Source organism: Musa acuminata, chromosome BXJ2-4 (assembly GCF_036884655.1).
Source record: "Musa acuminata AAA Group cultivar baxijiao chromosome BXJ2-4, Cavendish_Baxijiao_AAA, whole genome shotgun sequence".
NCBI classification, from domain to species: Eukaryota; Viridiplantae; Streptophyta; class Magnoliopsida; order Zingiberales; family Musaceae; genus Musa; species Musa acuminata.
In genome coordinates this window covers 1,096,263-1,114,184 of record NC_088341.1, presented here as the reverse complement: position 1 = coordinate 1,114,184, position 17,922 = coordinate 1,096,263, and the positions used below count along the sequence as shown (strand labels likewise).

The window sequence follows — 17,922 nt, the reverse complement described above, 5'->3', positions numbered from 1 at the left end:
TTTGAGTCATGCTTTCGACTTCGAGATGTTTTCGGTGGTTTTGTGGAGGCTCAGCTGAAAGAACACATTCTGAGATGTTTGATCCCTCAGACTATGACTTTAACAAAGCCAAGTTGCTTGAGCCTTAATGGATGTCAGCACAAAACCAAAAGCTATCTATTAGTATGTATGTTGTCACTGTTTCAAGAAACTGATGTAGCTCAAGGTTGATCACTCTCACTTACAATTATAATTCTGCTTTTGCCCTATAGATAAGAGAGGCCAGTGTTTTCAGAAAAGATTGTGCTTTACAGTAGGATTTGAATTATTCTTTGTTTACCATAACTTCATACGTTTGCTTGAGATCTTTATCCATCTGCCAAGATTACTTTTTTTTTTTTTTTTGGCAAATGGTGTAATCTTATTCCAAATCCATATAATCACAATAAACAAAACCAAATAACTGTCCATTCAGAATTAAGACACATTCTCTCTCTCTCTCTCTCTCTCTCTCTCTCTCTCTCTCTCTCTCTCTATCCCACTGCATGGAGAAGGTCAGTCAAACTACGTAAGGTGGGGATGTTACATGGAGAGTTTGCTATATACTAGATGGTATAATATAACAAGATAAATAAATCGAACAATTTCAAGATATATGTATTCTTTGTTGATGCTCGATCGAACAAGTAAATACGAATGAGCATGTATCAATTAAATGCATTGTATCTGAAATCATAGTGTATGGCATTGTCAAATCAGTCCATTTTGACACAAATTTGTTTTCATTCATTAATTTATTTCTTGGTTCACTTTTAGGTGGTCGGTATGTCTTTATTTATCGAGCTAAACCCTAAAAGTTATAATATTTTACAAAATCTTATCCATGCATAAGCTCTAAACTAAATTAAAATCTTTAAATTATAATATGTTTTGACATTGTGTTAACACAGGCTCACTATCCATCACAACTGACAGTAAAAGGCTGCTATATTATTATTTTTGCTTGAAACTGTGAAGAGAAGGTATGTATATAATATTTTAGTCTAATAATTCCATGTAACTGAGTTTATTTCTCATATCTTTGTTCTCCTCTTCCTCTCTCTTTCTAAGATATATATATATACATATATACATCTGGGTTTCTCCATTTCTTGGGAGTACTACTTTAAATTGTTCTTAGTCTTCCTTGGAACCCCAAAATGACAAAAGGCTGAACAATCTTTTGTTCAATTTAACAGCTCCCTCATGGGAGCCTCTTCCATAAGAAACCGGGAGTTCCAGTTGATCTTCCTGTCTCCTTCCTCTCCTCTCTTGATGACTAGTTGCTTTTGCTGGTGGATGCATATCTCATGCATCTTGGTACTTGACAAATAGATGAAAGCAGCCAGCATAATCTCGTCCGATCTTTCTCCGTCTCTATTGTTTGAGATCTGAATGAGAAGTCAATCAGATCATCCGCTGATGGGAGCTGCAAATGAGAACTCAGGAATAGTTCCATCTGCTCATGAGTGTTTCATCAATAATCATTTGAAGAGATCAAAAAGGTTTGAGTTTTCTGTTCTTGTAGGTGACATGAGAATAAACCTTTTGGAACCTTAAAGCAAGAGGAGAGAGAGAGAGAGGAATTATTAGGTTTTGGAGTGGAAGACAAACTTGAAACCATGGTCAAGCTTGACGTATATATATATATCATTCACTATTTATTGTTATTTCGATGTATAGAATGTCTTGAAGTAGAGAAGTTGGCAACCATAAATCCTTCTTCCATGGCTAGGAGATGCATGAGGAGCTGTCATGCCTTCCTCAGTGTTTGTTTTCCTGAAGGTTTGGTTTGTTCTAATGCAATCACAAGCCCATGTACTGTTACTTGACCTTAACACTAAAAGGTATGCCTTCGTTAAAGGTGAGCAGAAGTTGCTTATGGGCACGCATGCTGGTAGTCTGAATGTGTTGTTGTTGCAAGATAGGAAATAGGGTGACCTATGATAGTTTTTCAGAAGACACCATTTGATAATGAGGTTTTTGATGAAAACATGTATTATCGCACACCAAGAAAATAGAGGGGAATCATTACTACAGTGGAGTTTTTTTGCCCAAAAGATAAAAGGCTTGATATATTACTTAAGGAGGCTAATCCTGCCACTGCTTTGCTCATCAGAGCTCAAAACCTCAAGGAGGACAACCTGATTTCGGTAGAAAATGAACTTCACAAAATCTCACCCAAACCCTTCCCTTACAAAAAAAAAAGAATCTCGAACTAGAAAGTCATGCATGATTGATAAAATTTTGAAAGTATGTAATAGAACTAGAAAGGAAAAAAAAAAAAATCTTACCATCTTTGCTGTCTTCTCCCAAAGGATACAATTACATTCACAAACAATAAACCAAGAAAATTCATAAAAATCCAAAGTACAAAGATATTTCCAAAGATTGTTGCACTGAACTATGTGCAATTATAAAATAAGGGTAAAAATGCATGGATCAGTTTCTTTCATAGTATATATATATAGTTAAAGTGTTTTAGACTACATATGTTGACCTTCTAGTGATTCCCCTCAAGTTCAAGATTTATGTAATGCCATCTATAAAATCCTTGCTACTTTTCTAATCTCTAAGGAATAATATGATTTTATGGTTGGTAGAAATATTCATAATAAATCCTATCGACATAATAAATAATTAATTCAATGCATAATTCTAACCTTGATACTGCCTATAATAAACTTTCTTGAAATGATATCACTATAGCCCCTTAAATATGCCTATTTCATTAGTAATTTCAATAATTGGATCCGTGTTACCTTTTCTTCCTACTTGCATTATCAATGTACCCCCTTTAGCTATTTCAAAAATACTAGCGATATTTAGTTGGTTAAACATTTTTTCCTTATGTTTAATTGTGCTTAGGAGGACAAGAAAGTCATGTTTTCCTCTGCTAATAAAAAATCTTATGATCATATTCTTAGGATTTTTTAGCAGTACACACTGCTCATTAATTTAAAAAACTAATGTTTCAAATCTAACACTATATTAAGTACTATCACAATGATATTAAAAAGGATGTGTAATTGGTTTCATACGAAAAATTCTTTTTTAAATATGGTTATGTATATTGCTTCTAGAAAAATTTATAATTCTATTAATGACTATATTAAGTATCAAACTAACACTAAACTAGGGCTTTGGCAATGGTCTCTATTTTCTCAAAATAGTTATGCTGTCCTGATTAATTATATTTTAAATTCAAATGATTTACATTCTTTTCTTGTTTGTTGGATATTTAATACTATTCTTGATAGTATCAATAATATGATCAGAGAATTCTCATGGTATCCACTTGATTTACTAAGTTACTCCTTATATATGTGAAGGGGGTTTGGGTGTTAGGGACTTCTCAATAACTTAAATTGCCCTTCAAGCAAAGGTGCATCTTTTAATATCTCAACAATGACAATAACATTTGGATTATTGTTGCCAAGGCTAAATATGATCCCATCATCCTTTAGGCTATGAATAGTATCAAAAGTCAAAATGAGTTGAAGGCTCCTCCAAGTTTTTGAAATACATAGGGAAGGATTAGTTACACAAATAGGTAATGAAACTTTTATTAAAACTGTTCGATGACTGGATTCTTGATACACTTATCCATCTAAAACCCATCTTTGGTGATGTTTTCCCTCTTACAATTCAAGATGGTTCAAATTTTGATTACTAACAATTCTTAAAATAGTTAAGCTATTGCTATGAAACCCCCTTTGCTAATCATATTGGGAGAACTGATATATCTCTTATACCTAGTGATGATAAATGGATATAGAAATTTGGGTCATAGCACTGCTAAATTAGCATTTGATGTTCTTCAATTTTCATCCTGATATTCCCTTTGTGAATATGTGGCTTTGCAAATGGAATCTTCTAACCATTATCCTTTGTTATAAATTTATATACCTCCTTCTAATTGTGGAAAGGTTACAAGTTTTGGATTTATGTAATAGGTCCCAAGACATTTGCCACCCTACATGATTATGGTGCATCATACAATAAGAACAAATCTTGAGTAGTAGTTCATGCACACCAAGATGAAAGACTCTTCTCAGCTTCAGCTTTAGGTAATCTTAATGCAACCCCTTCACTGATCTGAACCCTACTATGTTCATTATTTTCTTTATTCATGACTTCCTTTTCCTGATCTTTCAGCTTCTTTTTTATTTTTAAGATCCTTCTATCTATCCTTTAAATTTTTATCTAATCTCTTTTTCTTTGCAACTAAATTAATGTGTAATCTTCATTAGAGTTCCTCTGGTGATCTAATATACTAAAACAGATTCACAAATTATGCAATATGGTTCAGTCAGCTGGCTCAGAAAAGGAGGAACAATTAATTAAAGGTCACTTTGAGTCATTTGGGAAGAATTGGTGAGCATTGCTATATATTTATATAGGAAAATATATAGGAATATTTTCAAATGGGTAGTGATGCATATTTGTTTCATTTTACGAAGGCTTGACTTTTGAAGGTCTTCTTGTTGCGTTTTGAACATATCTTTTGTCTATTGTGTTCTCTTTGCTGTTAAATTTATTTATCATTTGTTTCTTTGTACTCATTTCAGTTCTTCCAAAATGAAATCTTTTAATTTTCCCACTTTTTGTCTTCTTTTCTTGAAAATAACACAAAAAGAACCTTTTTTTCCCTTTAAGGATTTTGTTCTCGTAAATCAATGCAGTTTTTTGGTAACTTTCTTATCAAGCATTTCATCAAAAATTATATAATGTTAAATTAGAAATCACTGACGTACTTTCAAGTGCAAGACACAACCATGTAGAAGAGGTTTACCTTTTGACTAGAAAGAAAACTAAAAACATAAACAGCGAAAGATTAAAGTTGTTTGCATCGATCATGGAATAATTCTCATGAGAAAACAAACAATCTTGCAACAAATTGTAATCGCTTTTCAACCAATCCAAGTGTTTCAATAAGCTTCTTATTGGCTGCATGTATGCTATTTGGTTCCTCAACCTCCCCCTCTACTAAACAACACATGGAGTCAAGATGCATTAGAGGATCAATCCGAAGCCATCAAAAGCTCATATTTTCCCCCTTCAAAATTCTGCATCTTTAAAACTTATATGAGTAGAAATCCAAAAAGACAAATATAGTTTAAAGTATACAATAGAATCCATGACGGAATTGTTGTTTGATTAGTTTTCCTTTTTTTTGACTTTTTCTCCTCCTTTATTTGTCTTGATATTTGCTTTTCAGTTTGCTCACCCAAGAAATTGCATTACATTGATAGCCCTTAAAGCTACTACTTAAAGTACTTCTTGGAGGTGCAACTTTCTGATCCCATTTGAGGAAGACAATGGATAGGGTGCCTATCATATTTGCTCATTCTGTTTGAATCCGAACCCAAGTAATTAATTATCTGAACTCGTTCCAAATCTGATTCACCTATTTCTCATTAGTCCCAAATTCAATTAAAAAATAAAAATATTCTAATCTAACTCAAACAGGTCAGGATAATATAGATGTCCGGGAACACCTGACCCACTGTCATCCCTAAACATAATTCCCACATAAATCACAGTTCGTGTTCCATAAGGTGCATTTAAATGCAACACTTTCTTGTAGTACAAATAATATTATGATCTCACCATAATGAATATAACCCTGACACTTAACCACCTCCATGTTTGCAGGGTTTTAAATCATTGGCAACTCTCGTTAGACATCGGCGACCATCCCACCGATTCAATCTTAAAAAGTTGTAACTTCGGTTTGCAACATATGGGAGAATTTGGAAAGAATACAAATTCTTCTCCAAACTTCTCCAAATATTAACAGTATGTTGTGTTTGCCAGCAGAATGGACATAAGTTGATATAGTATACAGCAGAAAACAGTATTCCAAAACCTTAAAACAGAGACTGCTCCGATATCAGTACAAAGATGATGCCTGACAAGGGTTTGCTTCAGGTTGTTGGCTTGCCGGCAACTCGCTCAGCTATCCATCCCAAGCCATCATACAATCCCTCGCCTGTGAGGGCGCAACAGGCCTGGATGTGCCAGTCATGGTTCTTGATGCTATGGAGGGAGAGGGCTTCAGTTATCTCGGCAGGTGACATGGCATCCTTGAGATCCTGTTTGTTGGCAAACACAAGCACCACTGTGTGCTCGAGGTCCGCATGTTGAAGCAACCTGAAGAGTTCATCCTTAATGATATTGATCCGAGCTCGGTCAGTACTGTCTATCACAGCAATAACAGCATGAGCTCCCCGATAATAAGTTGCCCATGAGGTTCTCAGCCTTTCTTGTCCCCCTAGATCCCAGACCTGCTTAATTGAGGATAATATTATTAAACGTAATATGTAATTTTTCACATCTAGACTTAGAACTCAAGGATCTGTGAACAAAGTCAAATACCAAGGAATAGAAGTGAACTTGCCCAAAGAAGCTTAATACGCATGTAAAAGCTTATGCTAAAAAGACTTTGATTTGATTGAGATTCACATAATGTACTGATCAATGTTGTTTAAGCATGAGCATATTTTAGGTATACATAATGATGGGGATACATGTTCTCTTAATGTAATTTAAAGATGCAAACTGCACTGTGCATGTCATTAAGAAAAACTATAGAAGACTCATCTTCAATTGGGATCCTGCTATTAATGGCTAGTAGACACGCCAACACAAATCATAAAATCGTAATATACTTGCAACAGTCTCATGCTAACCAACTCAAAATGTCGCATACATGAAATGGACAAATGATGTATAGAAGCTCATGTTAACCAGATTTAGAAATATGAACAGTATCCCAAACTTTTCTAGTCTTTCAAACAAGACTTGCAAAAAGTAGCTCTACATAATTCTAGATTAGCAGTAATCATCAACTTGCAAAGACTGATAGAACTGACAAAGAAAACAAAACGACAAAAAAAAAAAAAATCAAACATGAGGAAAGAGAGATATGGGTACATCACAGAAGCCACTAAGGAATGCAGTAGTGTTGGCGACTTCAACATTAACAGCAGTGCTGGAGATCAACAAGTAAATGATAACTCATCAGAGCGGGAGAACAATTATAGCAACAACCACCACTTTGGCAGCATCATAATGTGAACTGCAGATATTGGAAGTGGGACCCTGGAGATGGTCCACAATGGAAGATGTGTTTTCGTCGAAGAAGCTTGGCTGTGAGCTTCTAATAAATCCCTGGAGAAGATCTCAAGCAGTGATCCATGGAGGACGATAAGCATTGGGCACTGAAAGATCATTGAAGGTGGCCAGAGGATGATGATCTGTTCTCGTCTGGTGAAGGATGATCAATAATTGGCCAGAAGCTGTGGAGTGGAGGGGAAGGGAACTAGGCAGAGGAAGGGGTTGAAGGATTTGGTCACGTCTCAATTCAAGAAAAGGGATATGATTAATCAAATGCTTGGATATAATATGTATTCAGATATGGATGATATCCATATCAGACCTGTATACCTAACATAAATTCATATCAAAATCCAACTAAAAGAATAAACACCAAATCAGATTTGTATGCATATCGAACTTGGATACCCACGTATCGACCCAGATCAAGCTTTGACTAATTACGATTACAGATCCGGTCAAAAAATATCCAACCGTTTTCATCCCTACAAAGACAACTTAGTTACCTGATAAAAAGTAAAACTTATCTACCAAATAAAAAGTAAAACTACTTAGAAAGTACCACAGGAGAAAATAAGTTAAAGATGAATTGACTATCCGTTGGATGAATATAAGTTAAAGATGTGCTAATACCATAATCAAAAGCTGGAGCTTTTGTTCTAATTATTAATCCTTGATCCACCATTAACCCAGGCCCCATATATGGAAGTGCAAGAACATCATCCTGGGAGTCTCATCCTCGAAGTCTCGTCCTTGAGCCAAAGCAAGTCTGATAGTTATTTTTTATTATCTTCTTCTATTATTTTTCTTTTTTCTCTCTCTTTTCCTTCTTCAACTCTCACAAAAGAAGATTTATCTATTCATGGAAAGCTCATCCTACATCAACTATCCACATCATAAGCTTGTATTGTATGCCAAACTAATTTTGGAATTTGATGATGCTGGTGCTGCTAATTGTGGTTTTGGATTGAAAAGTCAATCTTAAGTTTCATTTCTTTTGAAACTTACAAGCTCAAAGCATTAATGTGCAAATTTTTCTTGACCAGGATAATTAATTAGCCTAATATTTTTTCTTACTATTTAAAATGGATCCTTCTCTCATCTGGATAAAGAGCTAGCTATATTTTTCTTTTATGTCAGATAGTTATGGCTTTAAAAGAAAGGTTTTATCCTTTTAAAAAGCTAGGGATTAAAAAGAGATGAATGGACAAAGCCATTATTTGGATTTTTATTGTTTTAAAACATCCTGCAGGGGTTTGGAAAGAGTGGACACAGATTACATTGAGGTGAGTATTCATTTGGGACTTTCAGTTTCTACTAAAATAACTTATGTCACTAAAGAATTGTTTAACATTTCATTTATTATGTTGTAAATGACCTGTTATTGTAAAATCATCCATGCAGGTTTCGTAATATGACTTGTTGGTTAAGGTTATATTTGTGGACAAAATGTGCACACTATCAGATGTCTGTGACTGGTGAGATGTATGGTAACTACTTTACTGTGCATATGGCTATGCATAGAGATGATTTGTTACTCATACTAGAAGTTATTTTGTGGGAACCAATATGATATTGAGGTACCATCTACACTATTGCACTGTGCATCTGTTTGCAGAGATCTTCATAATAAGAGAATTATATTTTTGTGCTTTGAGAAACATATGCAGGGCTTCTTAATATTTTTTCAGATTCTAGTGATTAATTACTGTTTCTATTTAGGGTGAAAATTAATTACTGTTTCTCTTGAGGGTCACTCAGCTAGCAGAGACTGGATACACTAAAAATGGCATTCTCACATCAGGACATATTATCTTTCCTTCTAAAAAAAAAATTGCTTTCAATATATTATAAAAGATATTCCTTGATGAAAATTTTGATTGATAAACATTTTTTGGTAGGATCTTCAATACTGCTGTAACTTTTTTGTGTGATATAATCTTGAACTAACCCTTCAAATCTTTTTTTTGTTTACAAAAAGGAAACTAGATTACTGATTTAAAGTTCTACAATGAGACCTGTTAAGGTCTTTTAACAGATACAATGACAACTCAGGGGGATAATTGTCTTCTTATCCCAAACCAGTGACAAATGATTGACTCTAGCACTTTTTGGCAGCCCAATTAGCTACTTGGTTACATTCTTGATAACAGGGTAAAAAGGTGTAAAAAATAATTTGCTGAAGAAGTGCTTTGATATCTTGAATAATGATCCGCAAACGCCAAGGTGGAGTAGCGTCTTTGGTAAAAATGCCACATATTATTGAGGAATCAGTTTCAATTTGTATGTGAGTGAATCCTCGGTTTGAAGCAAACAGCGGCCCTTCTTTGATGGCCAATGCTTCACACTGTATGTAATATACTTCAAATCTCCAATCAAACTCGAAAGATACTTCTTTTTTCTTTATAATCTCCAATCAAATCTATGATTATCTTCTTCCTTTTGTTTGGTTTTCTTTTTTCATCTTGAATAATCTTGGTGGATAATATAGGATTGTAATAGGTGTTGTCAAAGGGCAACTTATGAAACTCATAAAAGATGCCCTAAAGTAGTCAAGATTATTCAAGAGAAAATAAATCAAAATTATCTCACAAAAATAATATTACCCACATACAGAAATCAAAAGGCACATTTGTATACTCAATTGGGGTTACAAAATAGGGTACCAAAGCTGACTTACAACCATGTGGATGTATGGATTAGTGCCTCAAGTATGAAAGAGTCTCATGAGGTGAACCCACACAATGATATCATGAATCCCACAACCCAGCTACTTGAAAATGATTTTATGTTGTGTGTGACCCTTGATGAGTTGTTAAAATTGAGTTGGAGAAATTGCGGCTCCCAAATGGATCCCATGTGAGATATAAGATACATGAGTCACTACCAAACTAAAAAGAGCACTTTTGGGTGCTCCTTGTTGGGTGCAATGCCATAGATTTTTGACCCTAAATCATGACAAGAACACTTACTTGCCTACATGTCTATGCCTTATTTAAAGGGAAAAGCACCATCATAATTATTAACAAAGAAAATAACAGTAAAAGGAAAGGAAATAATGCATAGGCATGGGATACAAAGAATTGGAAACAACGACAGTGGTAGGGAGAAAATGCTAACAATACTGAAGAAAAAAGAACAAGAACTAGAAAAATATAAGCTGAGAATTTGTAATGGAAAGTAAGAAGAGGAAAGGAATGAACAAAGGAAAAACATAAGAGAGTAAAAGGAGGCAAAGTCGGAAAGAGAGAGAAGATGATATAACCACTATCTTCATTTCCCAAAAAAATGCTAATCAAGAGGCTCGTACCATGCATTTACGATAACCAGTACCAGTTCTTAAAAAGTAGAGAATTCAAACCTGATAGCAACCAACTAGGACCCAATTTAACCAGCATAAGATGTCCACATGATGCATACATGCAATTGCATAGAAGTGTACAGGATGCATAAACAAACCGACAAAATAAAACCAAAAAAGAATGGCCGTGTTATAATGCTTTTCCATGTCATCATAGTTCACTTATCTAAAAAATATTCCATTGTTATAAAAAAAATGTCTGTATAACCATTTGGATAGCAAATGAAATCTAAAAAATAAAGCATCTAAAAGCAACCAATGATAATATTCTAGCACACCTACAGATAAATGCATACAAGTCAATGCATCATGATGGGAGTTCAATGCATGGTACTTTGACAAGTAGAGTAGCCTTTGTGTTGTTTTATCCAGCAAAAGAGTTTTTAACAATTGTAAAGCCAGACATCTAAAAGGTTGAAAGTTCAGGTGACCAAAATGCCTCACATGTGAAGTCTGTCATATACGAAATCAATATGATTCTATATTTGGCAGGCTTCACATGTTGATATCTTCGTTATGTGACCATTCAACCTAAATTGACTGTGTATAACATGTTTGCATATCATTAAATATTCTTAACATCTGCTGCATAGGTTTGCAAAAAAGAATTAGATGGGTTATACATATCAATGACACAACTTGAAGTTTAGGTACCAAAGTGAAACTGACCACATAAGTCTATTCATCAACCAAAATGAAACAGATCAAATAATTCAAAGCAAGATTGTCAAACTTTTTTTCCTACCTAGGATCATAAAGGGGACTCACAAACTCGGATCATAGGATCAGATCATAATATTGTCATATCATACAATTTATTAAAAAAATAATTTTTAGATACATATATACTAATAATTTTTCGTAAAAATATTTTTTGTTAGGATTTAGTACCTCTCATATATCCTAAAATTAATAATTATATTTTTATTAGGGTGAATGCATAATTCAATAATAATAACAATAGCCCTTATTTGAATAAATAATAATTTTATTGTTTCATGTCTTCATTTTCTTTTTTAGGTTTATGAATAATAATATTCCTTGCTGTGTGTCACCTCGCCTTCTATCAATCAAATTTTCTGTTTCATTTTCTTTTATATGAAGCCCATGGGTCAATTCAATTAACTCGAGTCGATTGGCGAGTCAACTTAGTGATATAGCCCAAGCTCACCATCCCTATTTCAGGGACCAACTCGTCAAGACTGATCTGAACTGTATGATCATGCAATCTTATAGCCCAGACCATGAGTTTGACAACCTTGATTCAAAGTCAACAAACTGATCTAGCTCCAATAAAAAATTTCTTGGATAAGAACATCTTTAATTTTATATCAGACATGCAAGAAGATATTGGCTCATCAACATCCATATATTATGCCAAAACATTCCCTTCTATTCACCTCACTCCCACAGTATTCTTGTTCTGTCATATTTCATGATAAGCTGGCCACGTCATTATACCAGTCTTAAAAAGCACAAGTGCATCTTCACCCTAACTTACTTAATCCCTTTGCAAAGCTTGTTTTCACATAGAATTGTCCACGAGTGTTTCAACCACTCAAATTCTAGATTTTTGAAGTAATTGGCACAAATATCAGCCATCAAAGTCTCACTTAAGAGCTACAGAAAACAAGACTTCATCTCTGACGATTCACCAATGTGCCTCATGCTTCTGTGGTCCTTACACAGAATTTTATCATTTATAATATACTGACTAATAGATAAGATGACAATGAACTGTTGATGTAAATAAAAGGACAAACAGGCTATAAATGGATAACATATAATGTGTAACAAATACAGGGATTTAAAGGGATAGGGATAAATCCATTGCCCTCGCAAAAGATAAGATATATATTGTCATTACAATATCTCTACAAGAACAGAAACATGAGTGCTACATTCAAAAGTTCAGAACAGTTACATTACAACACAACAGCAATCAAGCACCAGAAATTATAACCAAGAAAAACTTCGAAAGAATGAACAGAAAAGGAGAAACTTGTCGCTCACCTCAAACCGTATGTTCTTGTAGACGACCTCCTCCACATTGCTACCGATGGTAGGGCTCGTGTTCACGACCTCCCCCAGGTGCAATTTGTACAGCGTCGTTGTCTTCCCGGCGTTATCCAATCCGACAACCACGATCTTGTACTCCTTCGCGGGGAACAACATGAACCAGAACCTCGACAACAGCGCCCCCATCTTCCCCCTCCCGATCCAATGGCTCCGCACTCCAATCTAGCAAACAAGGAAAATTAGACCTTGGTCCGCAACCAGATCAAATCCGGTCATAAAAAACCCATCTTTGAAACCCTAATTCAAGCAGCGGGGATAAACCAACAGATCAATTAAAGAAAATCGGACGCAGCGACTACTAGTACATCCAGGAGACCGATCGAAGAACTCCGAATCATGAACGGAGATGAAAGAATCTTAACCTGGCGATGACGAGATATAGGATCCGCAGGATTTCCGAGACTTCCGATGGTAGAGATGAGATCCAGTAGCTTCCTTCCGTCCTTCCCTAATTTGTCGAAGGATATCATATATATATATATATAGAGAGAGAGAGAGAGAGAGAGAGAGAGAGAGAGTCCAACGAAGACGAAAGCGAATGGGAGGAAGTCGGTCTCGAAGCCAGCGTAGCACGAGACGGTGGGCCTGATGAATCATGAGGCTAATAGCCTTCGGGTCTTTTTTCGGGTATCAAGTTTAGTATGTGAATCTAAATTTCAAATAAAAGTACATGGCATGACATCAACTTTGATCTTATCGATCACAATTGATCGATGCAAGAGGATGATGATGTGTTGGTCACTTTGCATAATTAGAGATACATAATGCAACTTGTGCAATTATTATGTTGCTTTACAGAAGCACTGTTCTTCCACTAGTGCTCTTCTTTTTGTATTTTGTTTAAAGATTTCATACATATTTAATATTAAGTTTTAACACTTGATGTTTTTTTTTTCTTTTTACTTATTCTCAGCCAGAGATTTCTGCTATTCATTATTATCACATTAAAGCAATTTTCTCTGATGTCAGTCAAGCACTAAGATCTCTCGACAACGCACTAATATTACTCTGAACAACACAATTGTCTACCAACGCCACTACCATTGCACACTTACAATACCCATCACCTCTTCAAACATCATCAAATAGCTAATAAGCCAAAACATTAAGAAATAATTAATAAAAGTTTGAACAACACGACGATAAGAATGACTATGAATTCAAAGAATGAATGTTATGGTACCATAGAGGTGAGTCTTCCATACATATATCAAATTTTATATCATATTAAAGATTTGATCTTCAACAAATAGAGATATGTAACATTGAGGACAAATTTTGAGTGTAAGTACTAGTAAATCTCATGAGAGAGACTTGATCATATAGAGGTATGATCGGAGCGGTTGGTGAGTTAGATTGCTCTAAAGCTCATATTCACTTAATGGAGCATAATAAGTCAAAGGATAAGGTAAGTAAACGAACGTTACTACCAAGGACATAAAAGAGAATAACAATGACGCGAGCTCTACAATATGATGATAAAGGCTATGGATGAGAGTTACAATATGTCTTTTCATTAATAAGAAGAATTACTCGAAGAACATAGAGGTGTTGAAGCATATGAAAGAGATAAGAAAGCGACGATGAGTCTAAAGGAACTTAGCTATCTAAATCAAGTCTTAGTTAGAACGGAAGTGGATGCTAGTTACATGTGCTCTACAAGCAAATCACGTAAGTGATGACATATGGCACCTCGTGTAGGGATATATAAGGACGACATCATATGCGCAACAGAAGAACATAAAATAAAAATCTCATATTTCCCAAAAGGTATTTGTTGTCATACGAAAATTGGTGCGCAAAAACCCACGAAATTGAAAACCACGTGTGAAATGGTTATGTTACCTCAATACGGTAGGGGCTACGAAGACGCTCCTTGAATCACTGTTCAAGTCTCCATATTTGTTGGTTAAAGAGGAAAAAAGAATAAGAGAATATGAGGTGGCAACCAAAATAGCCCAAACCATAACCCATTGGTTCCCTCCTATTTATAGAGGCTCTCTATCAACTTAATCATAGATCATATCATATTAGATACTAGATCTTCATCCAACTACCTAAGTGTCTTAGATTAATGGATCTCTCATCAAGAACATATACTTAGGTATATTTATTTTCCACTATCAAGTTATTATTTTTAGAAATATGTTTCAAACTAATTTTTTTCTTATTATTATTACATCAACATCGAAAGCCATATGTGCTAATACGATCAAATCTGAACATAAATAAACATTTCAAACTAAATTAGTGATTCGTATCAATTATAACATATGATTTTATAACATATAATTAGACATGTATCATAAAATTCCTGACTAACAATTTTATAAATTTGATTACAGATATTTTGATAACAAAAATATGATATTATATCAAATATAGATACTCCTTTTACAAACATTATATATATATATATATATATATATATATATATATATATATATAAGGGTTAGAATGGCAGTTCCTATTCCTTGGGAAGTACCAAATAAATGGCTACTCGAACCAGGGTTTTGGGCATAAAGATTCCACTGACCTGTAAAAAGTGGTCCCAACCCTTGAGGATAGGGTAATACATCTAAAAAAATATTCCATCTGACGTAATGTCCCCCGGATTCTAGAATAGCGACATGAATTAAATGTCTTGCCCAAGCCAAAGAACTCACTCCGAAAAGTCATGATAAATGATGATTTAGATGAGATTCAACATTTTTGAACCACGAAACACTTGGTTTCCATTTTGGTTGTAAGTGTAACCAACCCACTATTAAGGATATAGCAGAAAGAAATAATAGAAAAAGAGCTCCAGTATAAAGATCTTCATTAGTGCGTAATCCGATTATATACTACCACTGATAAACATCGGAATAAGCGATATTCACTGGACCGGTAGCACCTCCTCGAGTAAAGGCTTTTACAACTGGTTGACCAAAATGAGGATCCCAAATTGCATGAGCAATAGGTCTTACATGTAAAGGGTCTTGTATCCATGACTCAAAATTTCCTTACCAAGCTACATGAAAGAGATTTTTGGGCGTCCATAGAAAGATTATTGCTAATTGCTTAAAGTGAGAAGCAAAAATGTTCTGATAAAGATGTTCCTCGGTAATATCATCATGACTCTCGAAGTCATGTATGGTAGCAATACTAAACCAAATATGACGAGTAGTGGGGTCCTGTGCTAAGCCTTGGCTAAACCTCGGAAATCTTAATGTCATAATGCCTTTCAAATCCTCCTAGCCATTATCCTACTACAATAATTCTTGCTAAGAAGAATGCCCATGTTGTGGTAATTCCACCCAGAAGGTAATGGGTTACTCCTACAGCACGTCATTGTACAATGCTCAAGGCTCTAGGCTGAGTAGCAGGAGCAACTTTTAATTTGTTATGAGCCCAAACGATGGATTTATTGAGTTCTTGCCAATAACCACGGCCACTGAATAAAAACATTAAATTGAAAGCCCAGACAAAATGAGCACATAAGAAAAAGAGACCATATGTAGATAATGAAGAACCATAAGACTACCTGAGATGCCTGTGCCCATAAGAAATCTCGAAGCCACCCATTAATAGTAATGGAACTCTATGCAAAGTTTCCTCCTGTAATATGAGTTACTACCCCTTGATCACTTATAGTACCCCAAACACCATTTTCCAACTGAAATGGAAAATAACTATGGAAATCACATTGTACATCCAGAATAGACCTAAGAAGTCATGATCCCAGGCAGATACTTGACATGTCCCCCCTCTTCCAGGTCCATCACAAGGAAAATGAAAACCAAGATTTGCTTTATCAGGTATCAAACAGGAACTGCGAGCAAATAGAACACCTTTCAGTAGTATCAATATAGTCACATGGATCATAAATGCATGAATATGATGGACTAAGAAGTCTACGGTTCCTAATGGAATATATAACAAAGCTACTTTGCTGCCTACTGCTACCAACTTACCACCTCCCCAAGTTAAGCTGGTACTTACTGTTGCACCAGGAGCTATTATGCCGGGTGCTAAAGCATGGGTGTTTTGTACCCATTGAGTGAAGATGGGTTGTAATTGTATAGCGATATCTGAAAACATATCTTGTGGATGCCCTAAAACGGTCATGGTATCATTATGAATATACAAGCCAAAACTATGAAAACCTAGAAATATACATGCCTAGTTATGATGTGATATGATTGCATCGCGGTGTCTAAAGACACGATCTAATAGATCGTTGTATCGAGTAGTTGGATCGTAATCTCTTACCATAAAAATTGCTGCATGTGCAGTAGCACCAACTATGAGAAACCCACCGATCCACATGTGATGTGTGAACAAAGAAAGTTGTGTACCATAGTCAATAGTTAGGTATGGATAGGGAGGCATGGAATACATATGGTGAGCTATAATAATGGTTAAAGAGCCTAACATAGCCAGGTTAAGAGATAATTGAGCATGCCACGACATTGTTAGGATTTCATAGAGTCCTTTAGGGCCTTGGCCTGTAAATGAACCTTTATGAGTCTCTAAAATATCTTTAATGCTATGACCAATGCCCTAGTTGGTTCTATATATATGACCAGCGATCAAGAAAAGAATTGCAATAGCTAAATGATGGTGTGCAATATCGATCAGCCATAGACCACCTGTTATTGGGTCCAATCCTCTGCGAAAAGTAAGAAATTCCACGTATTTTGACCAATTCAAGGTGAAAAAGGGGGTTGCTCCCTCCACAAAACTTGGATAAAGTTAAGCCAAAAGGTCCCGATTCAAGATAAATTCATGAGGAAGTGGTATCTCTTTAGGATCAACCATCTTAGAACTAAGCCAATTTGGGGGCGGCTTTGTGATAATGGAACCAACCAGCAAAAAGTATTAACGATGCAAAGATCAATGCACCAATGGCGGTACAATAGAGTTGTAATTCACTAGTTATTCCATATGCTCGCCAAATCTGAAAAAACCCGGAGGTTATTTGTATTCCTCGGAAACCTCCACCCACATCACCATTCAATATTTCTTGACCTACTATTGGCCAAACTACCTGGGCACTGGGTGCAATGTGAATAGGATCACTTAGCCATGCTTCATAATTAGAAAAATGAGCACTAAATACTTTTCGAGAGATCTCCTCCGAATCACTGGTATGACTATCGAAATCGTGAGCATCAGCTTGTAGGTTCCAGATCCAAAGTGGTAGTATCAGGGCCCTTAGCTATTGTTCTTGAGAAATGGCCGGGTCTGGCCCATTCCTCGAAAGATGTTTTTATGGGATCCCTATCTACAACAATTTTCACTTCTCGTTGGTTCAGGCGAACGAATAATCATTAAGTCCTCCTCTTTCCGGATAACAC

The 17,922-nt window shown here is 35.3% G+C and overlaps 1 protein-coding gene across 1 annotated transcript; it reads right to left on the bottom strand.

Annotated features, from left to right (window-relative positions):
* Window positions 1-5,701: 5,701 nt before the first annotated feature.
* LOC103980364 (uncharacterized) lies at window positions 5,702-13,077 on the bottom strand. The gene is made up of 3 exons (XM_009396748.3): window positions 12,943-13,077; window positions 12,515-12,742; window positions 5,702-6,308 (listed from the first exon to the last, which is right to left on the bottom strand). The coding sequence occupies exons 1-3, from the start codon at window positions 13,048-13,050 to the stop codon at window positions 5,949-5,951; spliced, it is 696 nt and encodes a 231-aa protein (XP_009395023.3). The 5' UTR covers window positions 13,051-13,077; the 3' UTR covers window positions 5,702-5,948.
* Window positions 13,078-17,922: the final 4,845 nt, after the last annotated feature.